General features: G+C 38.3%; 1 protein-coding gene across 19 annotated transcripts in view; it reads right to left on the bottom strand.

Annotated features, from left to right (window-relative positions):
* The window catches only part of USP34 (ubiquitin specific peptidase 34), a 144,388-nt gene that overhangs the window by 101,686 nt on the left and 18,537 nt on the right, over positions 1–24,165 (bottom strand). For 18 of the 19 annotated variants that reach the window (XR_013956568.1, XR_013956569.1, XR_013956570.1 and 15 more), the window contains exons 2-6: positions 22,279–22,366; positions 17,971–18,391; positions 12,545–12,595; positions 12,229–12,378; positions 7,136–7,203 (exon numbers count right to left, since the gene is read on the bottom strand). Coding sequence is in view for 15 of the 19 variants with exons in the window: in XM_080615155.1 (XP_080471281.1) it covers positions 7,136–7,203; positions 12,229–12,378; positions 12,545–12,595; positions 17,971–18,391; positions 22,279–22,366 (778 nt within the window). In the remaining 4 variants the exon portion in view is untranslated. The remainder of the gene's footprint in view (positions 1–7,135; positions 7,204–12,228; positions 12,379–12,544; positions 12,596–17,970; positions 18,392–22,278; positions 22,367–24,165) is intronic. The other variant, XM_080615152.1, reaches the window with a different exon arrangement.

Here is a 24,165-nt window from a genome sequence, read left to right as displayed (position 1 = left end):
AGGGAAGGGAAAAAAGAGTGTGATTCAAACTAGAACGTTCCTGGAACACCTTTTTGATCAGAGCAAATAGATATTTCCAACAGCTGTAAGAGTACTAAGCCTTAATATACCACAATCAAAAGTTGGCAACAAAAAAAATGACGAGGAAAACTAGAATTACACATAATATTTTAAAAAGTAAATAAATTGCTTATTTTAAACCTCTTCAAATTTATTTCGTTCCACAAAATGACAGAAACCCATAGAGTTCTTCAGAAATGGGGGTTGGAATCCTAAACTTCGCATCTGTTTCATGGGAAGGTGCCCTCTCTGGGTAGCTGCATCATGTTTATTTACTTGATTTAAAACTGATGTGTCACAATCTGCTTAAACAGCCCAGGCTGGATGGGGTTTGAGCACCCTGCTCTAGTGGAAGGTGTCCCTGCCTGTGGCAGTGGGTTGGAACTGGATGAGCTTTAAGGTCCCTTCCAACCAAAACCATTCTATGATATTAATACACTTTAGAAGTGAATTTCTGGAAATAGTGGATCACAAACAGTGAGGATACTCTTAAGTTTAATATATCCCTGTCTGTGGTCTCAGACCCAGAACAGAAAAACATTAAAATTGTGCAATTACATTCTGATACAACACATACAACAGGTTCATCATAAAAAGTCATCTAATCCTGTGCAATGAGTCGCAATAGAAGTATGCTCTTCAAATGGAAGGCAGAAAACCCAACCCATTTAAAATAATTATTAATAAAATCATTAATGATAATAACAATTTATGAACACTAACTTTCAGAAGTTAGCCCAACTTTAGTCTTACCTAAGCAACTACAAGATCAAGACATACCAAGAACATCTATACAAAACACTGACACAGCAGCTGAGGGTTTCTTCTAAGCTGAATGCATAAGAGAAGAATGTTTAGAAACAACCCTTCATGGGCTTATTTTGATTTAAGGACTTTGAATTAAAGATTGCCCAGTGAAAGGGACATGCACACAAGGTTGCCATAGTTTTTTCTTGCTGTACTTGAGCATTTTCAAGTTTCAACTACATCCAAACTAGCTTTAACTACACAGAAGTGCTAAAAATCCATTTGTTTGACAGCCTAAGCCTGGATCTATCCTTGGAGACCAGCCAAATAGATGCATGAATCTTTTAAGAAACACAAGAGATATTAAAGTACACTTAACTAGATTTATGCACCATTCCTTTGCATTTACATCATATAAACATCAGTAAATTTTTCTTAAAAAGCAAAAATACAGGCCCTGATACTTATTTAGATTGAGGCCTTTTCACAGCTCTTATGTAGAGGCCATAAAATAAACACACTTGAATGATACTTAACATTGTCAAACAGAAAAGAAACTTCAGTGCAAATAATAATAGAGACTGTAGATTTATGACAGAAATAACAGATAAGTAACAGTAGAACACAAAAAGGATCACTGAGGGCCAAGGCAATCAGATTCTTCACTGTTACGAACTGTGGAATTTGTCTTCTCAGGTGGAGTAGAAGAAACAAGATGATGGCAACAAAGTGCCATGCTTCTGTGCTCTGGTTTTTAAACAGAAGTAGCAACAAGAAGGGGACACTCTGTTTTGTGAAGGATTGCTAAAGATCTCAAACCTGTTCAAATAAATGATATATGAGTTTTCTCATCCTACATAGGGCAGATAAAGAGTGAGGGTACGCAACAGCCCAGTGGGAATGGACATATCTACACACACAGAAACAAGGGTGCTTTTGTGGTTTCACTAGATTTCTGCAACAGGACCTTCATCTGAAATCCTCCCACTACAAAGTTTGGTGAAGCAACTATACTGACCTAGTGTATATAACAAAAGCTTTCTTATTTCAATGCAACCGTCTCAGTATAAGCCTCCTTTCTTTCATAAATTCATATTACAACCACATTTTTAAGGTTCTTTCAGCCCATTTACATTTATTCCAAGCCTGAATCAGACTTGTGTCACGTTTGTTGTATTATAATATCATTAAGAGATAGTGTTTAAAAAAAACTCACTGTATAATAATTGAAACTACCATGTAGATGCATTTTCACAGCTACAGAAGTACTTCAACAGCGTAACCTGTTTTGCCAAGGCCCTAAAGAAAGCTACAAAGAGCACTTTTAACTCATTAACCTGCATGCTAGGTTTTTTTAATTGAAATGGGTTATTCTACCCAGGCCCTGTATCAATGTAGAAGATTTTATACTTGTCTTTACAAGTGCAACTGCATCTACACAGGAAAATCTATTTGCATTACTACACTGGGCATAAATCACATACGATCACATCTTCACTACCAGGACTAAAACTACAGAAACTGTCAGAGTAGGCCACACCTCATTTTTGCTGTGGAAGGATACAGTGGCCTAAACCCATCTGCATCAGTACACTGTGTCTACTTTATGCTTTTACCAGTAGAATGTTATTATGAAACAAAAAAGACATCTTTAGCTAGCATGGACAATTAACACTCATCCTTCTTTACAGTGACTAGAAAAGTCACTTAGAAAAACAGTGATACTGGAGCAAGGCAAAAGGTCTATTTAGCCCAAAATAGCCAGTCTAAAAGCAGATGACTTATCCCATATAATATGGATATTATATTTATCCCATAAAATAATGGATGAACCTACCTAGTACCGTAAATTCATTTATCTCTATACTTTATGCTCCCTCATTAACCTCTTAGTTTCACAATTATGCCTGCATGAAAAACAATCTCCCTTCATGTTTCTTAAGTCTGCAACCTGGCAGTTGTCTTGCATGTTCTCCATGTCTTGGTTTTGAAAACCTGTGAATTATCATTCCCTATTTATTGTCTTCACTCCTGTAACAGCCATCTCCCTGTCAAAAAGAAGAGTCCTAGACTATGTCCCTCCTCCTATCAATGTATTGCATTAATGTACTATCAACCTACATAGTTCTGTTACTACCTCTGTGACATGGAACGATCAGAACTGTATATAGTACATAAATGTGAATGTGACTGACTCATATAACGGCTTAATAATAGCTTCTATTCTGTCCTGCATTATTTTTTTAATCCCTAAATTTTTATCTTTTTGATTCTGATGAGCATTAAAGTCTTAAAAGAATGAATGAACAATTTATGCCTAAATGAGACTCTTGGGAAGAAACGTACCTCTTTTTATAATATATTTAAAGGATAGCCTATATCTGTACAGGACATGTCCTGCCAGCTTGGCATACTTGGAATAATCAGTGAGTATATATTATCCACGTTTAACCAACACATACATATTATCGTCTTTAAAACTCAGGTTTAGTCTACTGAAACTATTTAAGTTGCTGTATTTGAGGACAGAGACAGTTCACTTTTAAACATGCAGTTCCACATTAATGTAATGCTCACAATCACATCTTATGCTCCAGGACTTCAGCTACTCAAGTGTGAAATAATAATTTTTCCCTTAATATGACTCCTCTGGAGCACAGCTGCAAAAGGGATATCTAGCAGAATGAGTCAGAGCTCCTCAGTGATAGGAAGAATTCACTTAAGCTCTTGGCCATTGTCTCCTAACTATATCTACAGTATAAATGTTCGGGGTTTTGGAGGAGTTCAGTATTTTTTGCAATTGAAAACTGCAAGGCTTATTACAAGTGTTTTTGACAATATTTAGTAGTAAGGAGTGGTCTTGGGCACTCCCATAAATCCCAAATTCTTAAGAAAAGTATTTTTAAACAGAAGAGTAATTTGAATTCTTCCAGCTGCGTTCTCTCTCTCTGTATCCCATAGGAAGCATCATGGATTAACAGTTTGGAGCTTCCACTTCCTCTGCATATACCAGCGCTATGGTCGTGCCCTGTGCTGAGACTACACGGCTAACACAGGAGTGACTGCCACGGCAACTTCTTCTCCATGTGCTTGAGCAGAGCTAACTGGGGCAGAGACATGAATCCTTCCTGAAAAATCTCTCAAGCTCCATCTTGAAGCAAGAGAAAGGAAAAAGGGATGGGAGAAGAAAGGGTTAGAACTATGATACTGGTCAGTGCTAATGCTACACAGCTCTGGGATTTTACCAGAGGAACATTAAGTAGGTGATACCAACTGTGCTGTCAAAGAAAGAAAAATTTTAGGTCTTTTCCTTCATCCTATCCAGCACTATTGATGGTTTATAGAGGCACTTACAATATCAGGCATACAATTTTATCTCTTCTCATAAAACTGGGCTTCATTGCTAGTCGTCTTCTTTCTAAACGACAGAACTATCCATGACACTTTCAATCAACAATCCTGCCACTGAAGAAACACTGCCCTCAAAACACTGCTGTTTATAGCTACTGCTCTCTTGTTGCATTCAGTATGTGGAACCATGCAGAGCATCACTCATCTCAGATCGTGAGGTAGAAGTCAGATGGAACCAATGTCTCTTTACAAAGAGGCACCATCAACAACTTGCCTTCATTTATAACTGCAGGAAGCCAGGACTTATCTTCTTGAGTCACCTTGTCGATCAGTCTCTTCTTTTTGCTATGAGAAAGTTGCAATTTGAAATGCAGAATTCTAAGGTATGAGGATCAATAAAAGCTTGAGGAGGGTCAAGCCCACTTTGTTTCCTTATTGAAAGGTGCAATTTTTAATTCAGGTCCTTTATTTCCTTCCCAAACTGCTCAAAAACATAGGCCCTTCAGAGGCAAGATCTGAATGCTAATGCTCCATTCCCCTGGCAAAAAATATCATGTACTGGTCTTTTCTTCTTGCTACTTTACTTAGCAGCTGCAATAATGGCAGGATTGCGTCCATAATCTTTGCAAATTCCAGCAGTGGCCTCCTCTACCCAAATACACACTCTGCTCTTCATTTCATCCACTCCTAGCAAAAATAACCACAGAACAGAAACAAAGGATGACCTCATCTGACAAAAGATGCTGCTAAGATGTCAGTCAGGTGATCTCTCTTTCTGCTTATGCTGATCAGTTCTTGCAAGGCATCTACACGAGTGGCAATTTGGACTAACAGTCAGTTAGAGCACTGAGAGCTCATTCTAGACTAAAACCCTCCCCAAGCAGCAGAAGCAATGGCAGGATTTGTCTCAAAGGTGCTGTGCTGTGTGCCCAGGATCATGTTTGCCTTTTTCTTTTTACTAAAGTAAAAAGCAGATGGAGACCTAGAGACCCAAGCTGCTAAGACAAGATCTGTAAGCTTGACAACCACAGGGGGTGAGCTGCATACATCAAGGAAGTCATCTTTCACTAAAGGCATCTGTGTTAACTTCGGTCCCATATATAGGTACAGCACTAGAGACGATTTTTGTTATACGGCCTTCAAGCTTCATGTCTCATTCTGTAAGTGCATCTTCACAAAAAAAGCTTTGGATTTCATGATGCTGAGAAAACTCAGATCTCCCATCAGGATCCAGTTGTGAAAAATGGAAACTGGGAAAACATTTCCTTCCTTCTCTGAACTGCTAGTGTTTTCCATAGATGTACCCTGTAGTGATATTACTGTTCAGACTGACATGAATGTATTGTAAATGCTAAGAAGCTGCTGACAAATCGCATTTCAAATCAGATGCAAATATTCTATGGGTAAAGAGGAAGAGATGAGGAGAACACAGGAAAAAATATCTATTCATTCCAGTGACTGTAATCACATCTACAGTTATACAATAGAAAATGCTTTAAGAATTAGAGTTTGACAAGAATTAGAGCTTGACAAGCAAGTGAGGATTAACAGCAAAGACTGCAGGTTGTGTTATTCTGTCTCACCCAAGTTCCCTCTTATCAGCCTATCTCTAATTGTTGATCCTTCAATGCTCTTTAATTTCCATACACTGCAATAAGACAGGTAAGGCTCATGACCCAAATTCCCAGGTACAGGAACAACCATTAACAGAATATGTACAGAGACAAGAACTTGAAGATCCTCTGTCTGTCTTTCCTAGGCTGCTCCATGATTAATAATTACCTTTATAAAATTTCAAAGATAACACATCAGCATTAAAGGAGTGCACTTGGCTGGCCTGTAACTCAAGAGTGATATATTTTAATGAAAGATCAGAATACTCTTCTCTCTGCTGGTATCATTTAGTAGAGGCCATATTATAGCAAGACAGACTGACAGCCAAACCAGCACTTCAATTTTTACAATCGAAATTCTTTACAATTAAAACCATAGCATTTTATAATGCGAAACATAGTTCTTGAGCCTCGTTGTTCTGTGCACTTCCTTGTTGCCAATATAATTACTTTTGTTAAGAGTCTGATTTTATAAGGGTATAGTTAAGACACATTTACTTTAAGGCATACACACATACATTAAGGCACATTTACTGCTATTAGCAAAGTCAGCTACAACCAATATAAGCACATTTCTCACATTACAGTTATAGGAAATCCAGAGCCTTGGAGGAGCTGTGGGCCCATGCAAGAGCAGTGGCCTTTTAGGCTGTCTGCACCAGATGTTTAACATTGGGCTACCAGAAGGGGAATTAGGTGTGACCACATCCCTCCACCTCCAGGCAGACACACATACACAACATCATTTCATCAGCAGAAATCATTGGATTTCTTCTATTGCCCTGAGAAACTCAATAAAAATACATAGCTCATATAATGAAATATCTTTACAAATACTTTAATTTTAAAGTATTTTTCATGATAGGCAGCTTGATATAAAGATCTTTGGGACTGGATATATTTAGATACATAAAAGTGCGAGTAGACTTTTGATCACACTTCAGTTCCTGCCAGCTGGAAATACAGAACATCAAAATGTGAAGAAGTGTTAAAACTCTGTATATGAAATCTCGGTGACTACATATTGCCCTTCTACATACATTGTCCCATTGCAAATGTAATGTAAAGTCTTATGAAGATACTGCAGTAAGTGAAACTGTATTACAATCGAACCTGACACAACATGTCAGGATGGGGCTGGATGTCACACTGAAAATGCTATTAACAAGATTGATCTGATTAATACTGAAATCAGATAGATGTAAGGAGCTGCCCAAACTACCTCTAAACATTACCTTCACTCTCCTTGTTGAAATGGTACAGTCAGAGCAACAACTTGAACAATTAAAAGTGTATCAGCTGAAATTATTCATAGGTGCTGTCAAACAGTGCCATAAGAAAAATTCTTAAAAGTAAAAATTTACCTGATAACATAAGTCCTAAAGGGTATAATGTGCTGCATGACAGCAGGGATGTGTAGCCATATTCTGATCTATAATGCAAAAACATAAATAGATAAAAAATTCATTAATGACATTTAATGAGAATGGTACATTTGCACGTGCAACCCCACTTTAAAAAAGGCTTGGTTGTTGTTTCTCATTCAACCTCAATTCTTTCCACTTCTTAACTTTCAAAACTGCTATCTGAGAAATGCTTTGGTGACTTATCAACAGGAGTTGCATCTTTCCTTCTAGTCGATTGGAAAACATAAACTTTGTATAAATAGAATCATACTGCCCAGATGTCTCATTTTCATATTTTCTGTCGTTTCTTCAGTAGAAAAAGCTGCTACTCAGCCTCATGGGGTTTCTTTTTCCTTTTGCTTTTAAAGCCTACAAGAAAATGATTCCACTCTTTCTGTTCCTTGCACATCTCTCCTAAATCAAGTAAAATTATTTGACTTGTGTGGATGTTTTGCTTCTTAGTCCTTCTATATCCTATAAAACAATGTTTTATAACCACTGGTTAAGCACAGTATTTTCACTACCACATTTGCATTCTCATATTTACCAGTCTGCCTTTTACCACCTTTGCAAAACTGTATGCAAGAAGAAAACGCATGCAGAGAAAAAAAGCCCTGAACCAGCTATTTAGCACTGCTGTGAGGAAAAGACAACCAACCAAACTACTTAGGCAGTTACAAGTTCCATCTGCATTTCAAAAAGGAATGCTGAGCCTGTTAAACCTGTTACAGAAAGACAACTACTTGCCAGGTAAGGGATCTAGTGTGGATGAAACATTAGCAGCTGTTACTACTACCCACGTAAGTTTAATCATGTGCACACAAGTCGGGTGACTACCTAACGCCCTCAGTCACTCAAAGCGGTCACGGTAATTTACATCTCTGTGTTTATTCTTAAAAAGATGGCTTAATCTTTGCAACTGATGCAATAAATCCTGGCCAAGGACTGAATTCTCACTCAATTTCAATACTTTGAAAAGAAACCAGCCAAATCTTCACATTGCAAAATAGAACACATTTGGAAGAAGCTTCTGATCCAACTGGCAGCGTCGAGAAGAAAAAAGTGCTAACACCCCAAAGAGAGAAGGTGCAACTAGAAGATGCTTCTAGAAAGAGGAATTAAGTAACATTTTGACAATGAACTGCAAGGATGACAAAGATACCATTGTATTTACACTATTTGATTTTTAACACGATGTGCTCTTTTTCCCAAGCAGTATGAAGCACAAAAGCAAATACATTTCTCTGTGAAATAAAAGGAGGAAATGGTTTTAAAATCTTTTTTGTATAGCTTTCATGGTTCATAGTAATTTTTCACTTTGTATTAATTTGAACTTCTAAAGCCATTTTGTTCACCTGTATCCTTGTATTTAACAATACAACCTTCATCCTCTGAATTGAATTAATGGACAATTTCACACGTTATACCTAAAAATGTAACTTTCACCATGAACCTAAATATAAATACACTCAATTATTTAAATAAAATTACATAAAATAGCGTATAAAAACACATTAAAATAACATAATTAGTATTACATTAAAAATCCACACCTTTCACATACTTTCTTTTTGCCTCTCCCTGCTCTTAAGACAAAGTATTTCCTGCATCTGTTCTGGTCTCAAGCTTCAGAGCTTTTGGGGTTTTGTATGATTTGCTCTTTATCATAGGTATTTAATTTCTACACGGGAGAGCATTTCTCAACAGGTTTTACTTCTGACTTAAGTTTTGAAGCTTCATACAGTAAAATGAAACCAACATTCTGGAAACCATCAGCATTATTTGAATTCATTCATCTCTGCTGAGAGGGCGGTTATTCCCCCACAGCACCCACAAAACTGAAATGGTATGGAATGAAGTAATGACAGGTTTTCCAGTGAGGTTTAAACCCTCCACAGAACAAGCTGCAGGTCACTGATTTCTCTGCATCTGCTTTTAAGAAGACCAACAGAACAAGAGGTAGTTAGGCTGAGTAAATATTGCAGAATAAGACATGGGGGAAGAAAGGAGGATCTAAGTATGTAACTAAAACATAAAGCAAAAAGATACCCTAAAAAGGAACAGGCAGTCCTACCACCATACAGGCTGCTAAGAAAGCATCTTGCAGAGCCTTGAGCTGGAGAAAAACAAGCGTGTGCCAACTTCACACACTCCCTGTGTGAAGTAAATTGCATTGTATTACATTTGTTGGCTTTATTACTACAAACGTAAAAGACATTTACTCAAATGAGATTTGCTGGATAAAAAAGCTCAAGGAAACACCTTTTTAATAATTGTAATGTCCTCTATACAAAGGAGACACCAGTAACCACATACAAGTAGCCAAGCTCCCCACAGGCTTTACTGATTTGTGGTAATGGTCTTCTCTTAAACACACCTGTAGAGTGCACTCAATGAGATATTCACCTTCCTTTGTGGAAGAAACAGAGCAGATGCTTCCCACACCACTGAAGTTAAATGTTACTGGTTAATAGCAAATGATTTCTTTGACTTCAATTGACTATTTCCAGCTTCTTCACCTATTCTACTTCCTGGAGCTTACCACTAAGCTTAACTTTTTAATGAGAAATGGATTTGTTCAGCCACACTAAAACCTTTCTGAAAACATTTTTGGAACATTTAAGGTAGTGGTTAAACAAATCATTCATTTCACAGACTTTACATTCCAGCACGGATATTTCTAGGATTCATTACAATAATGGCTACTTAACTGCCATTCCCAAGAGTTAGTGTAACTGTGAAAATGTACTTAAGAGTTATGGTTCTGGCTTAACACACTGTGAACCAGCTAAGAGTTGACACTGCGGAGCTGTTCACTGAGCTGTTCCTGACAGGGTCATCCATAAATCTCACACTATCTAGAAATCTCATCAACTCAAACACATTGGGATAAACCCAAGTCAGGTTTGCAGAGCTCCTCCTGTGATCGATCACCAATATATTTCTCTACAAACAATACAGGGTTTTGTTTTAGTGGAGTCTCGTGTATCATTTCACACGCAATCAGAAACATTTATTCATTATTTATATTCACCTAAGTTGTATGAATGAGGTGATATAAAAGAAACAGGAAGAGAAATATTACATCAAAATCAGAAGCTTATGCATCATTGTAGAGGGAGAGAAAACTCTTAATATCAGCAAGGTAAAATGTATTTATTAAAAAAAAATAGCTGCCTCATTTGGAATTAATGAACATGTTGCATTTGAATGCCAGAAGCACTGCTAACAAGTTCACTGAGTGACACCAAAATGCAGGAAGTGGACGAATAAAGCACATTACACATAAAACATTTCCTTATTCTGTAGTTAACTGACAGGAAAGATCTAAAGATAGGGATTTTTTTTTAACCAGTTTTCCTCTAACTCACATGGATTTGCCAGCAAAGCCAGGCAGAGCTCAAAAGAAAGATTCTAGTTGAATGGTAAAAGATCTAATGCTGGAAGAGGCTGAAGAAACAGGATTTCTACTGGCTATGGCTTGGGTTGAATTAAATTTTATCTGGCAGGATTAAGCACTGCATTCATCTCAAACAGCTGTAAGAGACAGCTAAATGTATTACCTACTAGAACAAAAGATAAATGCAAAGTTGCTAAGTAATTATATGGAAGGAGAAACTTTGCTGAGAAGTATTCTGGGTTAGAGCACATCACTGTGAATAAAGAAAGTAATCTATGTGGAGAAAAATAAAGACTTGAAAAAGGGACAAAGAAGAAAAGCAGATGCAGTTTGTAACCACGCACTGGTGTGGGATATCTAGGATTTGGGATATCTAGGATATGAGATAGCTAAGAAATAGGATCTGCAGTCAGAATGCTTGTTGAGAACAAATGCTGGTGTGACAGGGAGCTGCCACTCATTGTTCAGAACAGTTCTGCCCATCCTCACAAAAAAGTAAACCAAAATCTAGCACGCAAAAACATTTGATTCCATGACTAAAACCTAAACCAGAATAACCTACAAGACTATACATTTTCAGCAGATGGTTTGATGAAGACTCTGTGTTGCGCTGACAACAGCTAGAGATGAAGAGCTCATCAGATCATCACTTGAAAGCTCATCAGATCGTACAGAAAGAGCCAGAAGGTACACAGCTCTGCTATTTAACATACAGAGGTCCTGCAACAGTGCTCCTGTGCAAGCTTACAGGAAGGGAGCATGCCATGGCCTTACTCATTTGTTCTCTGACCTACAAGATAAGTACCATGCTACAAGAATCAGGAGTGAGTGATACACAACACCGGCACTAGCTTTAGTTCAGTCACTGGTTCCCTCCATGCAAACATATTACAATACTTATTTAGAACAAGGAAGGAGGGAAGATGTGTGGAAGGAACAATCTGATTATAAGTATTTAAAATTGCAATCAATGTCAAAATTTTGTTAAACTCACTTCCTACAAGGTGTAACAAACTGTTGTTCTCCTTTTTGGCCATATGTAACACCTACAAGACAGGTCACGACTTCACATTCTCACATTACGCTAAGTCTTCATATGTCCTTCAGAGACTGGTCTTTATTTCTAGCACCAATCTTCTTCAAATCTCCACTAAAATCAATTCACAATTCTGCTAGTCCAAAATCACCAGTATTTCAAAGTGCAGAAGTGATGAAGGATATGTATTCTAAAGCCAAGTGAAAATAAAAGATAGCTACCTCTGTGCTGCAAACACACATAACGATCTAAAATCACAGAAAACTGAGAAGAAAAGAAATCCATAGGCTTTTCCTTTGCGCCACACAAAAACAGGTAAGAAGTTAATATAACCTGAGAAAGCTTAAAACATTTCCATGACACAATTTCAGGGACAGAAATGACCTCTGACAACGTTCTTGTAAGTATTTTCTGCGGCTGTTGCAATCTTCATATCTAAGTATAGGAGATATACAGGGTTTAGATGACAAAGTGCTCAGTGGTCCAGCAAACTTCACCCTCCTAACACGGAAAATCCAGTGTTTTCCTCCCTCCCTGGTCCTACAGAATTCTGGCAGACTTCAGTCCTTTTACTTTTTGTTGTTTAAGGTTAAGCAATTCAAAGACAATACTTACATTAGATACCACTGTAATAAATGCATGTGCTATAAGAAATGGCAGTGTCTCAGGGGTTCCATATTCAAAACAATCCTTCATGAGGGAAAGGCCATTTTTGCCACAAAACAGACAAACATAACGAAGCAAGTGCAATGGTACTTCTACATCCTAGAAACAGGAAAAAAAAGAAGGAAGAATTTAAACAATTAATACTAGATCAGACATAAAGGAAGTTCAAAAGCTACATTAGTACAACACAATTCTATGAGGAGGAGTGAACGTGGCTACGGAAGTGTCTAGGGAATGTGAACCTATTTAGAAATGGACAACTTACATTCATATCACAGAACGCCCCTAATATATTGCTTTCTTGAGCAGAAATATCCTGTTTAAAAAGAAAAAAGAGTAAAATTAACTGAAGCAATAAACCCATGTTTATAGAATAAAAACAACTGACCTTTAACAAATGTTATAGTCAACTAACAGAAAAACCAAATCCTAATTTAGAGGAAGACAGAAGCTGAAGCTTTGCTCCATTTTCACACTGCTAAACACACTTTTCCAGTTCACCATTTTACCTTTGTTAAGACGTATTTATAAGCACACAAATACACACTTAGAAGAGTATCTCAGCAGTAGCTTTCAGTGGCTGGATGAACAGATTATTCCTCAATCCCACCCCCCCCTTCAGATCATCAATTTCTTCAACAGGAATACTGCAAGGGGATAGTCTGGCTGCACATCAGCCTGAGAAATACAGAACAGACCCAATCTAGGTACTTCTAACGCAATTCTTGCATAAAGATGAGACATCTATCCAAACAGCTGCATTTAGATGAAGTATAGGATGTTTTACAACCCCACTTTTAGTGTATTATGGGGCTAAACTGTCAAACTATTAATTCCCATTAGAATATTAAAACTCTTTACCTTCACTACTATATTCTTTCATCTATAACAAAACACATCAAAAGAAATAAATGTCATACTTCATACAGAATTAAGCTAACTGAAGAGGGGGAAGGAATTGTATCATCCTATCAATCTGCTAGCTATCTGCTGGAACAAGAAATCTATTTTCTAGAAGTACTAAACTGAAAGGGTTTGGAAAAATAGCTTTTCTTTTTAGTGCTCATAACATCCACTCGCTGGGCAGTATAAAGCAGGAATTTTCTTTACCGAGGCTGTAACACATATCTGTGTCTATCTTGCACATGGGCTGAGGGCAGAAGGGCACTGAAGGTATCATTAAGTGTGACTGTAAAACCACGACATTGCCACGGCTACTTGCAGGAAGTTACAGCACACATTCTTCTCCTTCCCATCCCTCCACACCAAACACCCAGGTCTCATATTCACACATCAAATGTAAGTTTAATGTAAAGTTCATTTTTTCAAATGAAGTTTCTTGACTATATTTCAAATAGCTACGTAGGAGTAAGCTGCTTAAAACTGTACCAGGGGATGCTGGAGGCAAGCAATTTTGGATGGATTAAGTGTGATACAAGTTTGAATTATTCAATGTGCTCATATTCTAGCTAAGCATTTCTTCTCTTTTTTATCTTCTGCTGAACTCTAAGTCATGCCTGAACTCGTGATACTCTGTTATTTTTAAACCGCTTTGAAGCCAGTAGGTGGTATGTTTTCAAGTAGCAAGAAAAGGTGTTGAGAACTCTGCTCATGAAAACTTAGGCAGGAATAATGTGAGAAATTGTATTAGTTTTTCTTAAATAAAATAGAGATTTGTTGTCAAGTGAACTATAGTTCTTAGCATCCAGAAATCAAAATCTCACAAAAGTCTGTTACATGAGTCCTGGAAAGCACATTAGAAGTGTGGCAATTCAGAGACTGAGTCTGGACTCATGAGTTTTGGTCTTGCAGCTGTGAAACAGAAGAGAGACTGAGAATTCCTTAAGATCAAGTTTATAAGAAAATGTGTAAATCCCTCAAAGGAATCTAACATGGCATTAAAAAAAACCACCATTGCATCAGGACACCTGGAAGTAGCCTTCCAGCACGTAAAGGGGGCCTACAAGAAATGTGGAGAGGAACTTCTTACAATAGCATAAAGAGACAGGACAATGGGGAATGGCTTTAAGGTGACAGAAGGGAGATTTGGGTTAGATATAAGGAAGAAGCTCTTCCCTGTGAGGGTGCTGAGGCGCTGGCACAGAGTGCCCAGAGAAGCTGTGGCTGCCCCATCCCCGGCAGTGTTCAAGGCCAGGTTGGACACAGGGGCTTGGAGCAACCTGCTCTAGTGTGAGGTGTCCCTGCCCGTGGCAGGAGTGTGGAATTCGGTGAGCTTTAAGGTCCCTTCCAACCCAAACCATGCCATGATTTTATGATAAAATGTACTAGCTGAGGTACGACAACAATCTTGCTATAAAGGTATTTTTAGTTAATTATTTGGGATGAAAAATAGACATGAAGGCCTCACCTAAAATAGTGGTAGATTTCAACAGAAGCAAATGGTGTGTTTCAAGATGTTATCTTTACAGATTGTTTCAGTATTTATGTCCTGAAGTGGGCTGACCTGTCACTGGCTGTAACTAATTGTGATGATTTAGAAATTCAAACTTAGCAGAAAGACATTCTTCATCAGGCTTCTCATCAGTTTAAGCAACACTGAGACAAACTTTAAGTCTATACAGACTCATGTTCATGCTACACAGGTCAAGACTAGTCAGTACACTCAAGTTACTTCCACGTGATGTAGTTTCACTGTCCTCACACACAGCATGTTTCTGGTTAATTTCTGCCCTCTGCAAGGCCACTTGTTCAAGGCAGCCTCTGCTATTGAGTCCACAGTCCTTCCAGCTACCAATCAGGCTTCCACGGTCTTCACACTCTCACTTTAGAAGTGTTCTAAGGGACAGAAATAATTCTTCACCCACATTAACGAAAGAATGTATAGGATCATATACAGCCAGACACCCTTTGACTACCAAACATTGATTTGTTGTTCATTTTCATTCAACTTCATGAACTCCTAAACCAGGGAAAACCTCCTACTTTCACACCAATGTCTTTCTTCTCCACTAGATGGTCAACTATAAAATGGCTTTGACAAGCACCAGATAAGAGGATTAGACTTCAAGCCTTGTCTGCTGTCCTTAACAACAAAGATCTTGCAGGTGTCTACAGAGCAAAGCCTAACAGCAATATTGACTGCTAATCCTTACCAGGAGGTAGTAATACCCTGTGAAAGCCTAACTGGTCATTCCTAGGGAAAGTAAAACCTTACTGGATGTGATTACTCAATGGGATTGTGTAAATTCATCTCAAGAATCTGGAATTTCTGAAGACTGTGAGAGTGGGGATCGGAGTTTGTTTCGCATCAGAAAATGTTTCTTTTTCCAGGGCAAAAGAAATGCTTAGAGAGAGGGGGAAGAGCTACACCAGCTTCTCCTAATGAATTCTTGTCAGTTTTGGTCTGTTCAGGAATCTGTGGAGTTTACAAGTACAGAGACACTCAAACCAGGGGTTTTCTTTTATGATCCCTTGAGGACTGAGTTCCAGCCTGATCTAAACCAAAAAGTGCTCCCATTACTGGGACTAATAACTGCCTCAATTTAACTAAGATGTGCTCTAGACTGAAACGCAAAATTGAATTCTAAACCTCAGTAAATGAGTTACTCATGGTAGCAGAAAGTTTTGACATTAAAACAGCTGATGTTACTGCTTTAGAATAACAGAAGCCTGGTGTGTCCTAGATACAGAAAAGCTCAGTTTGTGAGAAAAATGATGGACATTCAGACCTTTGAAATACAAATAAAAAATGTCCCCCCCAAAAAGAGAAGAGATACACCACAAATCTGGCAGATACCTCTGTAATCCATAACTGGCAACACAAAAAGTCTAGTAGAAAGGTAAAAGAACTTTTCCCTTGCTTCTTTGTTACCTCAGCAAAGTATTTTTCCATCTCAGCTTCCTTCAAATGATGTTTTTAGGAGAGCTAATGAATGTATTCAATAATTCAAATTAGACAGACTAGTATGTCTAGAGTGATAGCCAGTCAGAGTACAGCAATCTGCAGCACATCTGTGTCCAAATCACTTTATGGCTGCACATCAAGTGAAAAGAGAAATCCCACCAGGCACTCTGAGATCTTCTTTTATCATTTGGATGTGAAATTGAAAGAGAAGGGGAAAAAAAAAATATATGAAATTGTCATTTAAAAGAAGCAAATGTGCCTATACATAGAAAAGCTGCTCCAGAATTGTTCATTGCGTATTCCTATGAAGCTCGTTTCAGTAGGCGTCCCATGGGAGCACAAAAGATAAAGCACTTAAAAGACATAAATCAATGACTACTTAACTGACAAGATGGATCTACCCTCCCCAGTTCCTATTTGCAGAGGCTGAACTACAGATTTATTTATGTCTGGCAGGCCAGAATGAACAATGGGAAACATGAAATCCACAAATCCTGACTTTACCTCATTTTTCTATACATGTATATTTGTAAGATAATCTCTGTTAACATATATTTTGGGATAAGGAAGTTCTTCCCTGTGAGGGTGCTGAGGCGCTGGCACAGGGTGCCCAGAGAATCTCTGGCTGCCCCATCCCTGGCAGTGTTCCAGGCCAGGTTAGACACAGGGGTTTGGAGCAACCTGCTCTAGTGGAAGGTATCCCTGTCCGTGGCAGGGGTTGGAACTGGATGAGCTTTAAGGTCCCTTCAACCCAAACCATTATATGAGTCTATATTTTGGGATAAAACCAGAAACCAAAATCCAGCCCACCCAAAACCCCTCCTGTGTTACAGGTTTTAACTAGATTTATTGTCAGGTATGGCAGGATTCAAGAACTGATTATATCTCGTGACAAGCCCAGCATACATAACTAAAAATTATATATGACTTGGTAACTTTCGATTTTGGACTTAAGCTTAAAAAGCAAACTTAACCACTCATAGCTCCAACAGAACTCCCCAGACTTGCAAAATAAAACCTGAGTTAACCATAGCTTAACTCTCCACTCTGACTTGCTCAAAAGTTCGTTGGATAGAAGGTTTTTTTAACAGCTAAATACACATCTTCTTTGCATACAAATACTATACAAGAACTGTTTATTTGTTATTAGACTACCACAAGTTGGATCAAAGTCCAACCTTTCAAAGAACTGCACTGTTTCAATTAGGAAACGCTAACACCATCGTATTTCATTTCAGAAACTGAATTAAACATAGAAGGATTTTTGAGCTTTTTCTTTGTTTGGTGTTTTTCTTCTTTTCAGAAGAAAAGATGGAAAATGTGAGTGGTAGCCATAACAAATACCACAGAGGAAAATCAGCACCAGAGAACAAAGCTACTTGTGTAGAGCTCAGTTATTCCAGTCAATTGAACAGCAGTTCCAACAAGTAAGTTTGGTCTTGCACAAAGTTTAGTTTATGAAGCTTTGCTTCTCTAGCACCACAGACTGTAATGAAAAGAAATTAGTAAACTATTAATGGGTTACCTTCTGGAAGAAAGGCTTCGCTATAGTCCCCTTTTTGCCTTCCTGTTATTTAAACAGTACAATAATTCAGTGTACAGTTCCATCCAACACTTATCAATATATTACCTATAACAATTAAGCATATTTTAAAGAAAGCGTAAGAGTACGTGTCATTTAACAAGTTACTCTGAAAAGTTCTACTGCAGTCAACAGGAGAGCTGAATTTGCCCCTCCTGTGTAAAAGCAACTCTCACCAAACACACACAGTCTACTCAGTAAAGAGAACAAAACAATTCAATATACAGATAAAGAGAAGATATACCTCTATTGTGGGATGAGTATTATGCTTATAAGCAGTGTACAGAGGAAACTGAATCTGAAAGATTTTTGCCACACACAGTAACAACTTCTCCTTCTCATCAGTGCTCCATAAGCTAAAAGCATCAGTGCTCTTCGCAGACTCCTCCTCTGTCAGGACACAAGTTCTTGCAGCATCTAATTTTTTCTCTATAGATTTTTGCCGTTCTCCATTTTCTTCTTCATGAGACTCTCTTTCTACATTCAGGGGCTCATCAGCGTGATTACTCTGATCTTGCCATGTTGAATCGAGATTAATAGTGCAATGTTTACAGAGCTGGTCCCGCAGAGCTTGAACTTGGGCAATCACTAAGTTAATAAGCGCACAGACTACTTGGTTAAAGATCTCCAAATGTTTATACTCCTTGAAACAGCACAGACATTGTCTGCAAGAGAACAGAAAAAAACCAGAAATAAAGACTCCTGAAGCCGCTAAACAGCAGAACAAGTAACTGGCCAAAATAACTCTTCACATTAAAACGCTTTTAACAACAAAATGTTTGACAGACCTATAAAAGTAAGGCAATTCAAATGAAACAGGCTCTACTCAGCAGCAAATGGGAGTCACAAAGCCTTCCTTAAACCCTGTGAACATCTCATTACTTCCAAATGCTTACCAAAACTATAAAGTTCCTGTTATCGTTTAGCAGCTGCCACTGGGAGTAAAATATACAAAATAAATCTTAGGAGCAAGGTCACTCTACTACTACGGCAGCAATGTTCCTCAGTATGTGTCTGAATTGTTTCTTGTCTGGTTATCCCTAGTGATACTCGCTGCAATAAACACCTCACCTGCTGGTCACCCTGGAAGAACACATTATGGTTATTTTTAAGTCAACAGGGCTGCAAAATTATTTTGTTTTGAGTATTTCAGCTCACTTTATCTGCATCTGGATAGAAACCCCATGCATACTGGCACCCTTCATCCATGTGGGATAAAGCAGTATGAAGTATCTTTGTGACTTTCTTCACTTTGTAGGCTCGGAGATTATTCTCCTAAGTATTTACTGACACACTTAAAATGAAAAGAACAAGGGGAAAAAACTATGCATCACCCCTTTATCAATATAATAATCACCAAGCTAGGGAACTCTGAGTTGTGGGCAAATACATGACAAATTGATTCTGGGTGCATAAACCCCCCAACGTAGATGCCCTGCAACCTACTGTCTGGGAACGTTTGCTTCTTGCATACAAACAAGCATCTGCCTCATTATGAGCAAAAGGTGGAGGGTATTCCCCTAAAAGGCTCTAAATCCTGAAGAATGTAGAGAAGAAAGCAGTCAATAAGCAAGAGTGCTTCAATGAAGACTAACATCGAAGGCTACATGCTTGTAATAGAAACTTTGAGATGGGCTCAGCTCTTTGTCACTCACACTCTACTTAATGATGTAACTGCTACATAAGCTGGTCTACTTGCAGTAGAGACCTTTCTTCTGTGAGATGGAGAACAAGGGACTCCAGGTCATGATGAAAGCTCTCAGATACTAAAGTAATATAAAAATTACACATATAATTTCTGAAAGAAACAGCAGGTAAGAGACAGGGCAAGAAGTCATCAGTAAGAAGTGATTAAAAAGTTCTTCTGCAAAGCACAGCATTTAATCTAGAAACTGGGCTTAATAAATTATAATTTGTAAGAAAAAAACCAAGAGAGAGGGCTCTGCACTATGGCAGTTAGAGGGTGCTGCCTCTCTCAATAGAATACAAACATACCCTTGAGCTACAGCTCTTAAAGCAGATATGCTCTGAATACAGGTATCTCTTTTCAGTGGATTAGTCACAAAGGTAACATTCGGTATTCCCTAATTCCAACAAAGATAACAGTGAAGGAAGCATCTAAAACATTGTGTTCCATCTACACAGGAAGAAAAAGAACCCTTTTATCAGTGTATAAGTGGATTGTGCCTTCACCCATTTTAAAAATATCCTTGTGATTTACTTGTAAATGTGTTTTCATAGTAACAAATGACAACAGGAATTGCAGGCAAAACCAAACAATCCTCAAGCATTTATCTTTGAGGAAAGCTATGTACAACAGGTCCATCATTTATGCCTGCAAATTACTACCCCACTTGATTGTAACAAATTATTCTCAACAATAATGAACACAGTCTGGTGAATACTTCTTATGCATCTGTATATAATATAATGTATAATGTATATATATATCATGTATAATAATGTGTATATATATAATGTATATAATGCCAACCAATAGTGGAAAATTCCCGTTTGGACAAAGGCACTTTGTTTTTTTCCAAGATAGAGGTTTGTGCAAAACTTTTAGGTCTTCATGTATCCGAATGTGTTCACAGGAAGAACTCCACCAAAAATTGAGGATCTATGAAAAAGTGAGTGTGCTACAAACTAAAAGGTATTCTTCAGACTGAGTTGCCAGCTGCTCTTCTGAAGGAAAGCAGAGATCTGAAGGACAGGTAATAAAAAGTAGGTCTTAAGGAGGGCTCCAAACACAAACCAACAAGCACAACTCTCAAATGCAGAGAAGAATTTGGCTGAGTAGAAACAGGACGTGAGATTGAAATGTAAAGCAAAACTCCTTGTGGCCTCTTTGCTAGACTCTGCTTTGACTATGTTAAGGACTGGTTTCCATACTCTTCAATAGTATGAGACCATACATATGTGTCCCGGTTTAGCAGTAGCAGTCATTTTTTTCTCTTTCTTAGTAGCTGTTGCAGCACTGTGTTTTTGACTTTCGGCCTGGGAACAGAGCTGATAACACCGATGTTTAGCCTGACCAAGGACTTTGTGAGTCTCATGCTCTGCCAGGGAGGAGGGGAAGCCGGGAGGAAGCAGAGACAGGACACCTGACCCAAACTAGCCAAAGAGGTATTCCATACCACTGCACGTCATGCCTGGGGATGTAGAACTGAGAGTTCCCAGAAGGGCTGGATCACTGCGGGGTGGGGGAGAGGTACCAGTCGGTGAGGTGTTGTATTCTCTTCCCTTGTTATTTCCTTTATCATTATTACTGGTGGTAGCAGCAGTGATTTCTGTTATACCTTAGTTACTAAACTGTTCTTATCTCAACCCGTGGGAGTTGCATTCTTTCGATTCTCCTTCCCATCCCTCCATGAGCGGGGAAAAGAAAGTGGGGGGGGAAGTAGAAACTGCGTGGCTGACTTGCCGATTAGCTTAAACCATGACAATATGGAAGGTAAAAAGAAATCAGAGAAAAAGAGTTAAATGTTATCCAGTCTTCAGTTTTTCCTCAGGTTGCATTTGTCATGCTATAGTTGTTGAACAGAACAAAACTCTAGGCAGATGATGACCTGGAAAACGACCATGTTCCAGTTGTTTTGAGACAAACTTGGGATCTAGGCCCTGTCAAGAAAAGACACTATTCTGTTTGCTGCTGCTGCTCTTTATTTTGATGTAAAATTCCTTCTCCGTGTCTAATGGCATATTGCACAAGATGATGAATTTGCTCCAAGTGCCTTCTTTGGGCAGGATGAGAAAAAGAGGATTCTCCTTTTGCAGGTACCCAAAATGTGACCTTTTCTTTATTTTTAGGTGTTTCCTAAATACCAAAATAATGTTTTCCAACTTATTCTCTATGCTTTTCCCAACATTTCTTACTATCCAGTTTGGTCTTGTGACCACTGCTGAACACTGAATTGAAACATCCTTATTGTAGATCCTTTACAAAAAGTAATATTCATACAATTCCTTCTGCTGGAAAAAAACACGTAGCTGTGAGCTAAGCAGAAGAGCTGATATAGCTCCTTTAAAACCAAACCAACAACAACAACAGTAAATAGATTAGACAGAATAATAAAGTTGATTGAAAAGAACCATGTGCAAAGGGTTTTCGTTATCAGTTTAGTAGCTATGGGCTCCAATCATTCATCATCCTGACTCAGAGCATCCAGACACAGAGAAAAATTTAACATGATGGCCCCATTCAGAGTGATCTTCTTTTAAATTCTTCTTACCCTATACTGCTTCCACAGAAGCTGCTCAGGGAATTTCACATTAAAGCAGCAACACATTTATCTTTGCAGTCTAGCTGTATTTACTGCTACACAATTATTACAGCATCAGAATGCCAATCAGATTCAAAATACACCCTGCCCAAAATGCACTAACATGCTTATTTTTATAAGCAGTAAAATGCCCTTTACTCTCTAAATATCACTTACCTACACATTAGTAACCTGCCCATTCTAATTCACTCTACTCTACGTTTTAAGACTGGAAAACTACTCTTGAGATCCAGCATTATCAACACTCAATCTCCATCCAAAATTACCTTTGTGTCCAGGAATTGATGTAAGCAAATATCTTGAGGGCATGTTCCTTTCTGAGCTGCAACCCATCAGCACCTTCAATGTCTGATACTAAAGAAAACAAAACCATGGATGTATTAGTAGCAGAAAAACCTCATGCAATTGCTCTGGTTTTATTAGAAATCTGCATTTTGAGATGACCATGAGTTATTTCAGACCAGCTATATCGATGCTTATTACTTTTACATATACATGCATTTATACTGACATTTAACCATAACTAATTGGCAATGTGATAAATGCTTACCACATTTATTACAGCCAGAAACCAGAACAGTCATGTACTGAATTCAAAACCCAACTATTTCAATGAGGTGTTATCAAATGTCCCACTTCCATCTAAAAAATGCTTACACACTGTAATAACCCAACTATCAGTAACAGTCCACATCTCCACTTACGCATCAGCTGATTATATATTAGGGCACTGGATTTTGTCTACTGGCCACATTCCTCTCAATGCACAATTCTCATTTCCTCTCTGTTCTAAATTTCCATACACTTCTCCAATTATTTAATTGCTACTCAAATGGAGAATGTCAGCATTCCTTTTGACCGTTTCATTTATAACAAAAATAAGTAATCATTTCCACATTTCACATGAAATTTCAAGTATTACATGCTCACAAATCCACTTCCCAAGCGAGCTTTGTGGGAAAGGTTCTCCAACAGAAGCAAGCTCGTCAGAATCCAAAACTTAACCTTTTTTCCAGCCCCAGCCTTGTGAGGCACTATGTGATCACAGAATCACAGAACGGTTTGGGTTGGAAAGGACCTTAAGATCATCCAGTTCCAATCCCCTGCCATGGTCAGGGACGCCCCACACTAAACCATGCTGCCCAAGGCTCTGTCCAACCTGGCCTTGAACACTGGCAGGGGTAAGAACACTTACCACTTGCCCGGGCAGCCTGTTCCAGTGCCTCACCACCCTCACAGTAAAGAACTTCTTGCTTATATCTAACCTGAACTTCCCCTGTTCTAGTTTGAACCTATCACCCCTTGTGCTATCGCTGCAGGCTCTTTAGAAGAGTCCCTCTCCAGCATCTATCAATACAGGTTTCCAGAAACTAAAGCTAATGAGGAATTCTACCGGCACAGATCACAAAGTGAAGCTCAGAGGAATATCACTTCAGAGGATAATCCCAGAAAACAAATACTTATGACTTCTTTGAAATAAGGACATTACATATGCACATACATACAGATTTTCATATATATGCACACATACAAACACAAAAATACACAAAAAGCAGTCTCTCAGTAAGATAACCATTAAACTTTAAACATCGCTTTGCTGTCTCACTCCTGGAAGGCTCTGAAGATCCCTACCTAACACTGGCACAGTCCAGAAGCGACAAACAGACTAGAAGATAGGTATCACTTGATAATACTTTTTATTTTAAACGACACAAATTACCATGGCACTTGACTCCCTCAAGGCCAAAGCAGAGCCTTGAAGAAACCAACAACTGTCAAACAATTCAGGTCAAGCTCACCACAAAAAGACAGATCCTCAACTACAGATAGTATCTAAAAACAGAGCTGCCCAGCATAAAAGGTTCATAAAACCTTCATTTGTGAGCATTGTTTCAAACTTGACACAACAACCACTGACAGCAATTTAGTAGCAAACCTAATTCTAACTTGTAGGATCCTACACATACCTCATAAAATTTCTTTCATCCCCACATCACCCTACTTGAAGCACACACACTAACAAGTAGGACAGTAACTCAACTTCCAGAGCAGCCTTTTCACTGCAATAGCTTGAAGTGATCCCAGATTTTCCTCTATGAGGATAAGAAAATCTGCAGAACTCAAAGTAAACTGGTACTTTAAAAGCTGCAATT

This window comes from Psittacula echo, assembly GCF_963264785.1.
Source record: "Psittacula echo genome assembly, chromosome: 4".
NCBI classification, from domain to species: Eukaryota; Metazoa; Chordata; class Aves; order Psittaciformes; family Psittacidae; genus Psittacula; species Psittacula echo.
This window is presented reverse-complemented; position numbering and strand designations above follow the sequence as displayed.